The 14,869-nt window shown below is 32.9% G+C and overlaps 1 protein-coding gene and 1 long non-coding RNA gene across 2 annotated transcripts in view; one reads left to right on the top strand and one right to left on the bottom strand.

The window, feature by feature from the left end:
* SHOC2 (SHOC2 leucine rich repeat scaffold protein) overlaps nucleotides 1–8,521 on the top strand; it is a 164,232-nt gene extending 155,711 nt beyond the window's left edge. Inside the window, exon 9 of the mRNA XM_051981402.1 lies at nucleotides 978–8,521. Coding sequence (XP_051837362.1) covers nucleotides 978–1,186 — 209 coding nt within the window. The 3' untranslated portion in view covers nucleotides 1,187–8,521. The remainder of the gene's footprint in view (nucleotides 1–977) is intronic.
* Nucleotides 1,110–14,869, bottom strand: part of LOC127551580 (uncharacterized) — a 34,120-nt gene continuing 20,360 nt past the window's right edge. The window contains exons 2-4 of the long non-coding RNA XR_007951127.1: nucleotides 14,172–14,288; nucleotides 10,162–11,520; nucleotides 1,110–1,208 (exon numbers count right to left, since the gene is read on the bottom strand). This is a non-coding gene — a long non-coding RNA (uncharacterized LOC127551580). The remainder of the gene's footprint in view (nucleotides 1,209–10,161; nucleotides 11,521–14,171; nucleotides 14,289–14,869) is intronic.

Raw genomic sequence — 14,869 nt, forward strand, 5'->3', positions numbered from 1 at the left:
ATTTGTAAACTGATGTAACTATTAATGTTGTAATTACCAAAATTTAGCTAACTTTCTTTGTATCATCCTTAATGGTATTAGTACTTTGAAAGGACAAAAGATTTTCTGTGAAATAAATATTTTCAGAATATTTAGTATTCCTGACAGAGATTATGTGTAATCTTAAAAAAGGAATTATTTGCCCTTACTTTAAGGCAAGCATTTGTGGGAGAGGTTTCTTGACTTAAAAGCCAAAAAATTCTTTCCTTATGGGATACAATGATGATTATTAAAGAGCATTTATTTTTGTGCTTGTTTACTATTTTGAGAGTGAATTTTTATATATTAACATTTGAGCCTCACAACACTGGCATGAAATGGGATGGGCAGGTGCTGTTTCCATTTTTCAGAGTACAAAATTGAGAATTACAGAAGTTGTTACTTGGTGAAAGTCATTTGGCTATTAAGTGGTGTACATCTAGACCCGATATTTTTTCTACTACCTTATGGTAGTCTTAGTCTTAATGTCTTAGTGATCCCCCCCTCTCCCCTAAATGATGTCATTTGGTAAAGAATGTAAAATTTGGAAATTTAGAAAACTGAAGGGTAACATGAAGGTTTCTGGTAATGGACATTTGTTCCTCTTAAACCTCTTAAGAGACTTTTTTGTGGTATATCTCCAGGATAGCCCAAAGAAATGTACTGAAACTCAATGGCTTAATTATAGCTTTATGGCCATATGTGCTCTAGCTTAATACTTGGACAAAGTTTGTGAACATTTTTTAACTGACCAAATCATTACATAAGAAATTGTGAGAGATAGCTTTGAGAAGCTGTTGGACAATTATACTGTTGGAAGACTAGGAACATCCTTAAAAGAAGCTGGGAGGAGGAATGAATGCACAGACAGAAGCAAACTTTCAACAACAATTATCTCTATTAAGTATCTCCTGTTTACTATGCATTTTGTAAATTATTTATTAATTTTATTTATTCAGGTACACTGGAGAACCTAGAAGAACTATATTTGAATGACAACCCTAATCTTCATGGCCTTCCTTTTGAGTTGGCTCTTTGCAGCAAACTGTCAATCATGAGTATCGAGAACTGTCCACTCAGTCACCTTCCACCTCAGATTGTTGCAGGAGGACCATCTTTCATCATTCAATTTCTAAAGATGCAAGGTCCATATCGTGCCATGGTCTGATGCAAATCAGTTGTCCCGAACACTGTACAAAATATAAACTGCATTAATGTTGTCTCATATCTATATCTGTATCTCTGTTTGTAGATATTGATATATATATGGCAGATTTATTAAGACTGCGTTATGTGTTTCTGCTAATAGAGGAATCATAGCCATTTAGATTTTTTTTATTCTGTATAAAATGCTTGTTTGAGTTTTCTTTGCTGAATTTGATGGATTTTTGTCTATTGAGTCATATGTAATACCAGTTCACTTAATACATTTGCCAACAAATTAAAAAATTCTTAAATTTAAGGGACAAAAGTAGTATTGTTAGATAGACTTTCTATTAGGAAAAATAATGTACAAATATTTGTTGCAACTTTTCATATTCGTTTTTCCCTTCTCCTTGTCAGAACTCTATAATGTCATACACCCTAAAGATAGAATTTTTCTTTAACTTATTTTGAGATTTGAAACAAATGGTTTTTTATATATTGTTTACAGTCAGAGTAAATCACTGGATTTTTTTATTTGTTTTGATTTGCTCTGTTTTAATCAATCATAACTAGAATTTATATGCTTCTGCTGAAGAATTTGTATCATCTAGTTTATATACAAAAAGATATGCTCAATGAAATAACTGGTAAACTGAAAAGATGCAGCCAAAATGCTTGAATTCTTGTAATTATACTTCTCTGAATTATCATTTGTGAGGCAAAACATATCTGAACTGAGCCTTTGAGGAGGGTTGGGGGAAAATAAAGGGGACATGACATCTTTTCTAGCACAGATTGGGGGAAGAAATACAGAATTGGTTCAGTGAAAAGCAGTTATTGTTTTGGGAAGTTGCAGTTAGACAAAATCTAATTCAGTTTGATTGGCAAGAAAATCTCATCCACACACACTTTATGTATAAATATACAATCCTATATAGATGTGTATTTATTATGACCTTAATGACATCAAGTAATGTTGAGGATTTCTCCCCATCCATGTACAATGAATGAATTGAATGTCTCTTTCTTTTTAAACACTGCAATATATGTAAGTTTTAGGGTTATTTAACATGTACTCTGGTTTTATATCTTGACTTGCCTTGTACATCATTCAATCCTGGAATTTCTGCATCCAAGCACAATATCTTCACACTGTGCTATGTTGCTGCTGAACTAAATGCACTTTTCCCTGTATTTGGGGTACTTGCTTCAAAGAATTCAGTTCAGTATCATGTATCATTCATTATAACTTTACCCTTTTCCTCAGTAGTTACTCAAGAGGCACATATTGAGTTGTGCAAAGAAGCTGTTGATAGCTCAGTGGAAATACTGTAAGTTGTGCATGTATTCTCTGATATCTTTTCTTTTTTCATATTTCATTAAGGCTAACAGTGTTGTCTAAGTGGCACACATTTCCTATAGTACTGTTCTTTTTGTAGTGCCAGTATAAATTATTTTCATTAACATTGATACTCAAAGGGCAGTTACATTCCAGTTACATCCCCATTGTAGTAGATATAAATTGTCAATTGCTATTTTTTGCCATTTAAGTGGGATTTGTATATTTTGAAAAAAATCTTATCAATTATTGGGATGGATGAGTAAGGTGGTATTGTTTGTTTGTCCCTCCCCACCGCCCCCCTCAAAACTCAGTACAGTTAAGGATTGTACTGCCTTAGGCTAGAATCACTCTTCTTATTTTATGTGACATTTTCATAAAGAAGAATGTTAAAATAGAAGGCAGATGGAGATATAGAATATTATATGTGCTGTAAAAACTATTGTGGATATCACTGGATTGTACCAGGTAATATCTTTTTTTTCTCTTTTTCCATCTGTTGTGGCTTTTCAGTTCAAATTTTGTTTTATAAAGAATTATGTTATTACTGCTCTAACTCTTAGAATCTGCCCCCCACAACTTAAATGCATTAAAATATGAAAATGCTGAAAATTGAATTTTAAAGACCATAATCTATTTTTTTGGAAAATAATTGAAAAGATTTGTGATCATTATAACTCTTTAAAATGGAAATAGATGCCCCATATCTCTTAAATTATAAGTTTCCTATGCTTTAATATGAGGAATGTCTACTTAATATATTAATCTATTACAATGGGGCAAAGATAAAGCCATTTTATTGTAGTACTAAAGCTACTTGAAAAAGAGAAAATGAGGGGCCATTGTAAAGACTTTTAATGAGCATAAATCAGTTTTCTAATGGCTGCCTCTTTGTAAAACAGCACATAGATTTCTTTGCCTCTACAAGCCAGAAACAAGCATGAACTTTAATTGGGCTATGCTCGTTAAACAAGATGTTTCATATGTAAATAGCTTGATCTGAATTTTTACCTTTCTAAGGTGTTTTGCTAAAATGATCAGAATTGACCCTCTTCCTGAAATTGCAATAGGTTGAGTAGTTGGTTTACCTAAAATAACATGCTTGCTGCTTTCTTTTAAAGAAAATATGACCAGTCTCTCCATTATCCTGTGAGTAAATAAAACAAAAAAATGTAGAAAAAGACTATGGTATAAAAGATCCTTTTTGAATATTTTCCTTCTTTTAATGTATGGTAGCTAAATGGCAATGCTACTTAACTCTTTGAGGAGGTGTTGGGTGGGGGTGGAGGGGTAAGGGGTTGGTGTATGGGTATATCTGTCTGTCTCCCAAGTGGTTATTTCCTACAGTAAAAAGGGGAAATACAAAAAAGTTTTGTGGAAATAAAGAATTAAAAACAACAACAACAACAACAATATGTAATAGAAACTCTAGGAAGAAAAATATGCATAAAATGCATTTTTGTAATTGTAATATTAAAAGTTGGGTACTGTAATTGAAATGAGCTTTAATAGTTCACTTGCATATGTTTGATTTATATTACTATGTATTTTGAATCAGTTAAAATGGATAAAGTACTCTGTGGCAAAATGTACTTAGTTTTTAAAATTCTCCATTATGTTTTGTGGATCCCTTTGGTTTTAAGTGTATGTATTGTGCCAAATTTCAGCTGGCAGACTACTTTTGCTTATCTGTGCAAATAGTTCATGATCAGTTTCACAATGGAGAGGCAAACAATACAATTTAAAATAAGCAAGAAAAGGAAATTATATCGCTAGGCAAAATAAGATAAAATATTTCTTTCTACTAGAATTAGTAGTAAGATATATTAGTTATAACTTTCCATTTTAATATTGCTCTGATCTTATGACAGATAATTCTTCTGGAGTCAATTAGTAGAAATTAAAAAGTATAACAATCTTTAGTAATGGAAGAATCTTTGTGTTATGAATGTAAGAAAAGCTTGGTGTTCATCTGGAATTCAAAGGCATAACCTTAAGAGCTAAAATTTATAGGATATTATCAGGAGTATGTAATGGGTAATAAAATCAGTAGTAGTGAATTAGTATAAATTTGATATAGTGTGAACTTGACCACAATAATTAGGAAAGGGAAATAAATTATTAAAAATTTTTGAAAAATAAATAGGAAATATAGTGTGTGTATGTATAGACACATGGACATACATATATGAGTGAATTTTGTGGATTTCAAATTTAATTAAATGAGTGACTGGTACCCAAGAACAAAAAAGAAAAACTTTTTCTTAATGTTAGTGTTATCTCACATACATATCTTATATCCAAGTAAGTGAAATTAATCTGAACAAATCAATTATAACCAAAACATATCTCAGTGTAGGACAATAGTGGTGGATTGGAAGGAAAGAAAGGCATTTTCCCTTCTCCTTCCTACTGTAGGGTGAGGAAGAATAATTTTAAAAGCTTGGGCATAACTATATCATTAATAATAATAACAGCTCACATTTGTATATAAAGCATTTTAAGGTTTTCAAAGTAATTTCTTCACAACAATCCTATGAGTTAAGTAGATAATGGCAAGTATTGCCACCCTTTAGAGAAGAGGAAATTAAAACTTAGATTAGGTAGTTTCCCAAGGATCAAACAGCTAGTAAGTGTCAGAGCCAAAACTCAATCCCAGGTCTAATGACAAGTCCAGGGCTCTTTATACCACACCATGCTGCCTCAGATTATTCTGTGAAGAATGATCCTGATATTGATTGGATAATAGGATTATGTGAGTGACAATTTTTTAGCATGTTACATGTTCGGGGAAACCTAAAAAATGATTCAGTTTTGAAAGTTTTATGGTAGGATAGGTGGTGCTTCAGTGAATGTCCTTTAGGTTTCTGTGCTGTCTTGTCTACTTACGGCCTTTGCTGGTGTTATATAGATTAGCATGTTCAGATTTTGAAAGCTAAATATATCAGTAGCATTTGCATCAGCCATATATATTATTTTCTTCTAATGATTTTGGGGAATACTTTTTTCATCTGGTAAGCACTTAAATATGATCTTCCCACCAACCTCATTTTGTATTATTTAAAAATACAACATAAAGAGGAGTGTTTTAGTTTACTCCTGAACCTACTTTTTTCAGTATAAATTTTAATTACAGAAATTCTAAAACATGTTATCAAATAATCTTAATTGTCTTGAGTTACTCTGACCTTGAATATTGATGCAATTTTTTAACATATCACCAATTACAAAGTCTCCTTGTAGCAGTTCAACAACTTGAACGCAGCAAAGTATTTGTGTATAGTCAGTAATGACCCTCGGTTATATCTTTAAATATGCATGTCAAAACTTGATTTTAATTAAGATATACAGTTGGCAGTCATTTGCACAATATGACAAATTTACAAGGCACAAACATGATAATATCTACAAACAATATCTAAAATCTTTTGGGGGTTTATTCCAGCAAAGATCAATGCATCTTCTGATGTGTAGGTCTTAACCAGGACTGCACAGAACTTAAGAATGTGGAAAATACTGGGCCACATTCAGTTGTGGTTAAAAGTTAAACAAAGTGTAAACAGCCCATAAAAAATGTACTTTTATTCTTACTTGTACTGTTGATTGTTATGTCTATATAAAAATTGCCTTGCCTTTTTTTTATAAGTCATTCTGTATTAATTGCATTCATTATAAATAGTATATTTGTAAATGTGCTGCCATTGAGTCTTTTGAAAGATTTCTAGTACTCAATCTGAAGCTGGTTGTAAAGTGAACTTTGCGGTGTCATTGATGTCACACAAAAAATGCAGCTGTTGTGAGATGGAGATAATTAATTTATCCCTTTTATCATTTAACCCTTTGAAGATAAATATACAGAAAGAAAAAATACACCAGTTAATTTTTTCCTACATTGCATGACAGTAATTGCAAATAAAGACTTGCTTAAATTTGACATATTTATTAGTTATAAAAATAGAAAATATTTTAACAACTTTTTTCATTCTTTCATTATGGTAAAGTGAAACATACTTTTTAATTACTAATAGTACCTTAGCAGGTGAGGGAGCAATTCTATTTCTTCATTTTTATAGTTTCTGCCTCCTGTGGTATTTTATCATATTTTGCTATCACAGAAAAATCACCATGATAACAACTATGTTGACTTTTTTATGTATTTATATATATTCTTCCACCTCGCTCTCCCTCTTTTTCTGTATCTTATTCAAAAAATGTCTTAAAATATGACATATATTATATATGTGTATATATACATGTCTATGTGGTTATATGACTGTGTGTGTGTGTACACACACACACACATACACACATATATATGTGTGTATATATGTATATATATGTATGTATATAATTTTTTTCCCCCTCTCACTGGGAAGTTCTACTCCAATGCTTCAGTTTGACATTTTGGTGGCCTTGGGAAATAAAAAAAACTGTTAGTTGAGCAGTTCCTATTAAATTGGAAAAACTTTGAATAGGGACCCTGTGATAGACCATGCTTTTTGTGACAGAATCAGCCTAAATTTGGAGAAGCTTTTCTTTGTGTTGGCTGCAGAATAGTGAATTTATCATATCAGCCATATCAACTTTTCAAAGATGATAAAATCACAGAGGTTTGAGATATACTATAATCAGAATAAGAAGTGAGAAATGGTAGATACTCTAATAGAATTACGAATTCCTTGACTATGCCATTTAAAACTTATAGGTATGTTTAAAGGTAGAAGCTAGTGAATCTAAAGGAATTATTTGAGGGGAAGAAAAAAAGAAGGCAATATATTAGTTACTGAGATGGAAATTAGTGAAAATTCATTTTAAGTAGATTTTAACAATTCTTAATTTCAAAAGATTTAATGAGAAAAGTGTAATATAGGTTAAATTAGATCTTGAAATACTCTACTAAAGGCATATAGAAACAATGTTTACGTGTAGAAACAGGAAACCAGATTGAATATCTCCCCACATTGTTCTTTGCAGTACATTTGCATTAGAAAACTAGGCACTTCTCCTTTTACTTTTTATTCTATGAATATGACATTTTTAAAGACATTAATCCTTACAGTGAGCTGACAGTACCCTGACCATATGAAAAAGAGCCCAAGATTATGAGCCAAAAATGAAAATGATGAAAATTAACATTTTTTTAAGAAGTCAATTTGAAGCTCAGTCAGTGAGATAGGAATAGCAGGTATCTACTGTAAATGCTTGGAGCTTCTCTTGATCAGAATAAAAAATGTACTCATAAATAGCCTTAGTAATATTTTCACAAATTATAATGTCCTAAAACATTAGAGAATTTTAATGTTTTATATCATTCCATTTGAAGCCTACAACTATTTCATAATGCTTTTTAAAATGATTTTTTTTTTTTTTGCCATGGTCTCTAAATAGTCCTTGTTTTTTTGACCTAGTTTGTTTTTTTATCAAAATTATCCAAAAGTTACCCATTTTGAATTTTCTGTTTTTTATTCTCAGCTGAGCAGGTCATTTGGTTCTTTTCAGAGTTTGAGATTAGTGGACTCTGTCAGTTCACATTGCTCTGATTTTTAAATTTTATTTGCCCTACCCTCTTTTTTCTAGAATATGACAATTGATTACTAAGATAAAGTTCTGAGACCCAAGAAGGAGATCCTTTTAGATTAAAATAAAAATCCCAGCATTCATAGAAAATGCTAAACATATTCATTTTAACCTCATAACTCTTGTGAGGTGGGTACCACATGTATTACCTTATTGGGGCGAAAATGGAGGATCCATGAGGCTGGATGAGTTGCCCAGGATTACCTCTTGTGTATTTATTAGTAAGTATCTAAGATGAGATTTGACAGCAAAAATACCCTGACTCTTAAATCTATCACTTTATAGAGTAGTATGTGTTCCCTTTCTGTTGATACAAATTGGTCTACATTGGTGTTGCTTTCATGTAAAACAAAATAAAACAAATCAGGGAAATGGAAGGATCAAGATTAACATAATTCTGATATGATTGATTTTCTGTGAAATATATACTTTTTTTCTTAATTTGCATTTGATTTCCTTAATTTGCTCAAAATCCATTTTTTTTTACTCTTTAAAATTATTAATTACAAATTCTGCTTCTGTTTCAACCTTCTTGGAAACACTTTCTCTATATTTTGGTTGTTTAATTCTGCCTTCACTATGTATTTCAGCTGTTATTCATATCTACCATTTTTGGGATGTCAGAGAAGTATTTTTTTTTATTCATTAATGCCTTTCCCTTCTCTCCCTTAACTTACTAGTGAATGTGTTATTCACTGGGTCCTTTTATTCTTGGATTTGGACTCATTGGCTATTCTTAAATTATTCCCTTTGAATCAGTATTAGCTTTATTCTTCTAATCAAAGGATCATTTGATTTGTGTAGGATCAGAGTGAACCAAACCTGATTCTTATGTGTCAAATATGGAAAATGGGTCAGCAACTATTCAGAATACAAAAAGAATTCTGCATCATCCAAATTAGACTATTTACATAGACTATATATATAAAGAAATAGCTACAGAGTTTGAAAAAATAAAACATTAGAAAAATTTTATCATTTGAAAACAGGACTAGAACCTAAGAACTTCTAAAACAGTTGTTAGTATGTTTTGTCCATTAAAAAAAAAATCTTATGGCTTCTAAATAACTAGATAACTAGAATTATCCTGTAGGTAAAATTATTAGTTTAAATTTCCCTTAATTATTGGGTAAAATAAGACTTAAAAATCAGTTTTCATTACTAACTTTGAAAGCAACTAAAATTGCTTTGAATAGATAGATGAAAAACATTTCACTTTATATATATCAGGCACTATGCTAGGCAATAGAGATACATGTACAAAGTTATCATCTCTGGCCTTAAAAAGATTACTTTCTAATGGGGAGAAAACACATGTAGGGAAATAGTAACCATGGAAGAGAATTTTGGTCTGAGGAGTGTTGGAGATTTTGAATAGAACTATAGAGCAATGGATTGTCATGACTTTTTTTTTTCTCCCAGAAGCAGTGCTAGTATTGACTAAATTTCCTAGATCAAGGGTTAGGGGTGTATGAGTGAGGAGGTTGAGGATTTCTAAGAGGGTGAAAAATAACATTCTTGGGAAGCAGAGGTAATGGTTTAGGTTTCACCTAAGTTAACTCAGGATAGTTTAGGCTCCAGGATCAGATTTCAAACTTGTAACCCATTTCTTCCAGAAACAAGAGGTTGTGTCTCAAATTTTCAATTTTTTAAATGCCTTGATGTCCAAACATATATTATAAAAGTTTATGATTTATTCAAAATGTTTGATTTATCTTAAAGTTTCAGAAAATAGATTTACAATTCCAAGCTAATAACAGCTTTACAATTTCCAAAATTCCTTCCTTAAAATAACAGTTAAAGTTCAAGTGTTGCTTATAACTTCTCAGAGCCACAGGTTCCTAAAGATTTGCCCAAAATCACAGAATTAGTAAGTGATTTGCCATGGAAACTGAGCCTAGGGTCAGTCTCATAGATTTAAATTTGAGGATAAAACTCTTTTCTCCCTTTCTCCCTCTCCCTCTCTCTCTCCCTTTCCCTCTGTCTGTCTCTCCCTCTCCATCTCCCTCTCTCCTTCCTTCTTCCTCTCCCTCTTCCTCTCCCTCTCTTCCTCCCCTTATCTATAAAATACGGGGATTTACCTGGATAATCTCTAAGATTTCTCTAGCTCTGACCTGCTGTGATTCTATGAATGTAACCTCATTTTCTTCTGTTCTTGTGAACTTTATCAGAAGCGAACATTCCTTGGATGTCACATAGTCCTGAGAAAGCAGGTAAGCAGCTGAGAAGAAAGAATAAGAAATTAGCTTTAAACTCCATACCTTTCTGGGAATAGCAATCATCAGAAAGTGCAAAGATGGTGAAAAACTAGTTTTTCCTACTCCTTTTCCAAGTTCCCACTACAACTACAAACCCTTATAGAATATTGGTGGAAAAACTTTAAAATTTCATTTTGTTGTCAGGATCCAAGAAAGACAAAACAAAGAAACATGCACTTTCAACAATTTACATTTCTCCAAATCATCTTTGTCTATTTGCTGTAAAGAGCATTATAATTTAATGAGTTAATTGAAGTGCTTAAACTGTATCAGGCATAGTGCTAAGTAGTAAGGTCCCAGGTATTGAATCTTGGAAGGGATTAAAGGGTGGCTGAACTTTGACCTTTTCTCAAAATGCAGGACTCAGGAAGAATTCACCAATGGGAAAAAAAAAAAAAGGTGACAAACATGATTTTTGTACTTTTTCCATTTGACAACGGAAGCCTCTTGTGTCCTACTTTGATGAAGGAACTATCTTTCATCATTCAACTCATGATGGGTAATATTGGATGAAGTACAATCATGTAGTCCTATGTTTTCCTTTTAGTAGAGATCTAGATCAGTTGACATAAAAACAAGTATTTCTTCAATATATAGTGTAATAAATGCATACTTCAAGGAGTTTACTGTGGTAAATCTGCCAATCCTGATACCTCTCAAAGACTTCACTAGTCCTGATCCTTATGAACAGAAATTGCCAAGAACTGAGGCCCCACAGGATCATACAGGCCTAAATGGAGAGACTGTTGGGCAGTTTTGAATCTTTCAAGTTGATAGCCTATTCCAGTCCCCACTCAGAGAAGCCAGTCTTATGATTAATTCAGTAAAGAAGAGCCATTTAAAAAAATTTAGATGTTGACCATGTGTTGGAGTTCTTCTTTAAAATATATAATAATAATAGTTCTCTCTGGGAGAAGGTAGGTTTCTCAAGGAGGTTTTCTGGAGGCAGCCTTAGTATCAGTGAAGATCAATAATTACCCCAAATACAGCCAGGTGATAAAAGTTCAGATCTTTTATTGTCTCCAGTATAGCCTGGTTAATTGAGAGGCCTATCTCTCTGCTTGGTTCCAAGAGCTCTTGCCGCTTTGTACTTTGCTTCTGCCTCTGCTTTCTTCAGCCTTCAATCCAGCTCCACTCTTCATGTAATTCCGCTGAAATCTGTCCGAGAGCCTCTGTCTGTTTCTTTTATACGAGAGAGAGAAATTGTGGGATATGAGAGATATGAGAGAGAGGAATTATGGGATACGAGAGAGAGGGATTATGGGTTTTCTCCCATAGTTCTCTCTGGCCCTAAGAGCTTCAAGGGAGGTGTGAATTCACAAAGTTACAAAGTTTACTTTGTGAAGCTGGCATACTTGTGAACTCCAATGAGTAAAGGTGTAAACACAAGCCTTGTATTAATTAGTCCTACTTAGTACCTTGTTTCAGGTTCTGGACCAAAACATCTTCTTGTAATATCAGATCAATAATCTATCAACTCTAATGAGTTAGCAGTTTGTAAAGATTCCAACAACCATGGGATCTCTAAAGCCAATTGATTGCTTTAGCTTCCTAATTAGTTTATGGAGGAGCAAGTACCAGTGGCTTATAGTCTATATCTAGAATCTCCTGTGTTCTCCCCATCCCTAACATAAATAGATTAATTAATGCATGAATAAATAAATGACTGAATGGATTGAACTTTGAGTTTTCTTTGGGCTGATCTCCTATCCTTTGTATTTCACATAACCAATATCTGATCTCATGCTTCTGTCACTGTGTCCTTAACGACACTGGTCCAGTCGTAATTATATTTTTGATATTATGATGGACATCTATGACCTCAGGAAGTAGACCTTATTTAGCTCTCTGCCCATCAAACTGTGACAGTAAGAAGGGGAATTATAATCCTGGGGAAGGGTGAATAAAAGCAGACTCTTCCACAGGGATAGAGAAAAGTATTAGTGAGATCAGTAACCTCATATCTTTCACTTGGAACCATATGAATGACATTAAGAACAGCTATAATAATTGACACAACTACTTTATTCTGCTCCAAGGTGCCAATTCTCCTCCTTCACTGGCTACAAAGGGTTATATGATTTCATATAAGTATTTCAGATTTCCTTCATCATTATTATGGAGGCAGTCTTTTACTCATCCCTCTTCCTTGGACTTGACATTGTTTAATATTAAATATAAGAGATGGTTCAGGCTATTTGGAAGGTTTCCATTTAGTGTCACCCACAATAATCGGCACAGGAGCTTTTAAAAGTACTTGCACAAGTATAGACTCCCAAGGACTCAAAATATCCATAACTTCAATATTACTTCCTCTAATCAGCATCACAACTGGTTGATTGTCCCATTGAATGTCCTGTGGTATAATTGTGATTTGGCTGCCAGGACCTAGCAATAACATTTTTATGTATTTAATGGTCCCTCCCTTTCCATACTATAGTAACTCAGATATATGACTTCCAGTCCCCCCAGAGTCTTTCAGTTAAAATAGTCTGAGCTTTATGTGAATGTTGGCCTATTGGAATTCATTCCAGTAGACCTTCAAATCTGGACACAAAGATTTGTGTGACATCAAATGCATAAGTGGAGTATGGACTTTTAGGGATATTTTGAATTTTGTAGGGCAGAAAAACTTTTGCAAACTTGATCTCAGATGTAATGATGTAATTTCACTGAAACCTTTGTAGGCTGTTTATCAACCATCTTCTTACACATCCAGTTTAAAAAAAAAAAAAAAACACACCCTAAGTTCAGAACGGGAGAGAATATCCTTGTCCTCTGTTTGCCTTACATGGACATCGTAGGTCAATGGATGCCATGCCTTCTTTCATTATTTCTAGAACGCCTGTATATGTGGACATCTTTCTTTATCCAAATAGTAATTGAAATTGCTTTAATATCATATTGAAACTTCAATAATTAATCTTCCTATCTTTGTTTATTGGGCTGGTTATGAAGACCTACAGCTATGACTTGAAGCCATTAGGGGGCATTGGCAATATAGCTCTTCTATAGATTACAAAAGAAGCCAAAATGGGCTTCTTTTTTATCTTCTAATATATGTATTAATAATTCTATTGGATTTGTAGAAATTGTCTCCTTATTCCAAAAAAGGAAATCACTATGTATTCTAAACAAAGTTTTTGCCACTGTTTAGAGTGTCAGAGAATTATTTCAAGCCAGCCAGCCAGGGTTCCCTTTCTTCTACAACAACTTTCTCCAATTAAAAGATTATTTACCTGGAAGACAATTACAAAAACCAAAACAACAGCAATGACAAAATGTCTTAGCTCAAGGTGCAACCAAATATTGTGAGATTTTACGCAAAAAGTTAAACAGTACATGCCTTTTGACCAAGGTATATCACTTCTAGGCTTATATCCCAAAGAGATCAAAGAAGAGAAGGTTGTATGTATAATCGTGTGTGTGTGTGTGTGTGTGTGTGTGTGTGTGTGTGTGTGTGTGTTGACAAAAATAATCTGGAAACTAGGGAAATGTATCAATTGCAGAGTGGTGAACAAATTGTGGTATACAAATACAGTGGAATAAATTGTAATGGAATAAATTGTGTTGTAAGCAACGAAGAAATAGATCATTTCAAAGACGTGGGAAGACTTGCAGGAACTTAGCCAGAGTGAAGTGAGCAAAACTGGAAGAACCATTAGTATTACACCATCAATATAAGAACAATTTTGAAGACTTGTATAAACTGACAAAGAATAAAATGAGCAGAATCAAGAGAACACTTTATACTATAACAACACTTTAAAGAAAATTTTTATAATAGCTTTTTATTTTTCCAAATACATGTAAAGATAATTTTCAACCCTTACCTTTGCAAAGCCTTGTGTTCAACTTTTTCTCCTTCTCTTCTCTTCTACACTAGACAGCACGCAATCCACTATAGATTAAACATGTGCAATTCTAAACATATTTCCATTTTCATTATGCTGCACAACAAAAATATCAAAAGAGGGGAAAATGAGAGGAAAAAAATCAAAAAGTGAAAATACTATGCTTTGATCCATATTCGGTCTCCATCATTCTCTCTCTAGATGCAAATGGCTTTTTCCATCACAACTTTATTAGAACTACCTTGAATCACTTCATTGTTGAAAAGAGTCAAGTCCATCACAATTGATGATCACACACTTTTCTTGTTATTTTGTACAGTGTTTTCTTAATATAGTCATCTATTCTCTATTGTCATCTAACTAACTTTTCTTAGCATCAGGTCATCTGTCTTTCTGAAATCAGCCTGCTCATTACTTGTTCTATAAGAACATTCATTATATTCATATATATAACTTACATTCATATACTATAACTTATTTAGCCATTCCTCAACTGATGGGCATCCACTCAATTTCCAGTTCCTTGCCACTACAAAAAAGGCTGCTACAAACATTTTTGGACATGTTCTTATCTTTGGGATACAGACTCTGTAAAGATACTGCTGGATCAAAGGGTATGCATAGTTTTATAGCCCTTTGGGCATAGTTCCAAATTGCTTTCCAGAAGGGTTGGATCA

The sequence above is a fragment of the Antechinus flavipes genome, chromosome 2 (assembly GCF_016432865.1).
Source record: "Antechinus flavipes isolate AdamAnt ecotype Samford, QLD, Australia chromosome 2, AdamAnt_v2, whole genome shotgun sequence".
Classification (NCBI taxonomy): domain Eukaryota; kingdom Metazoa; phylum Chordata; class Mammalia; order Dasyuromorphia; family Dasyuridae; genus Antechinus; species Antechinus flavipes.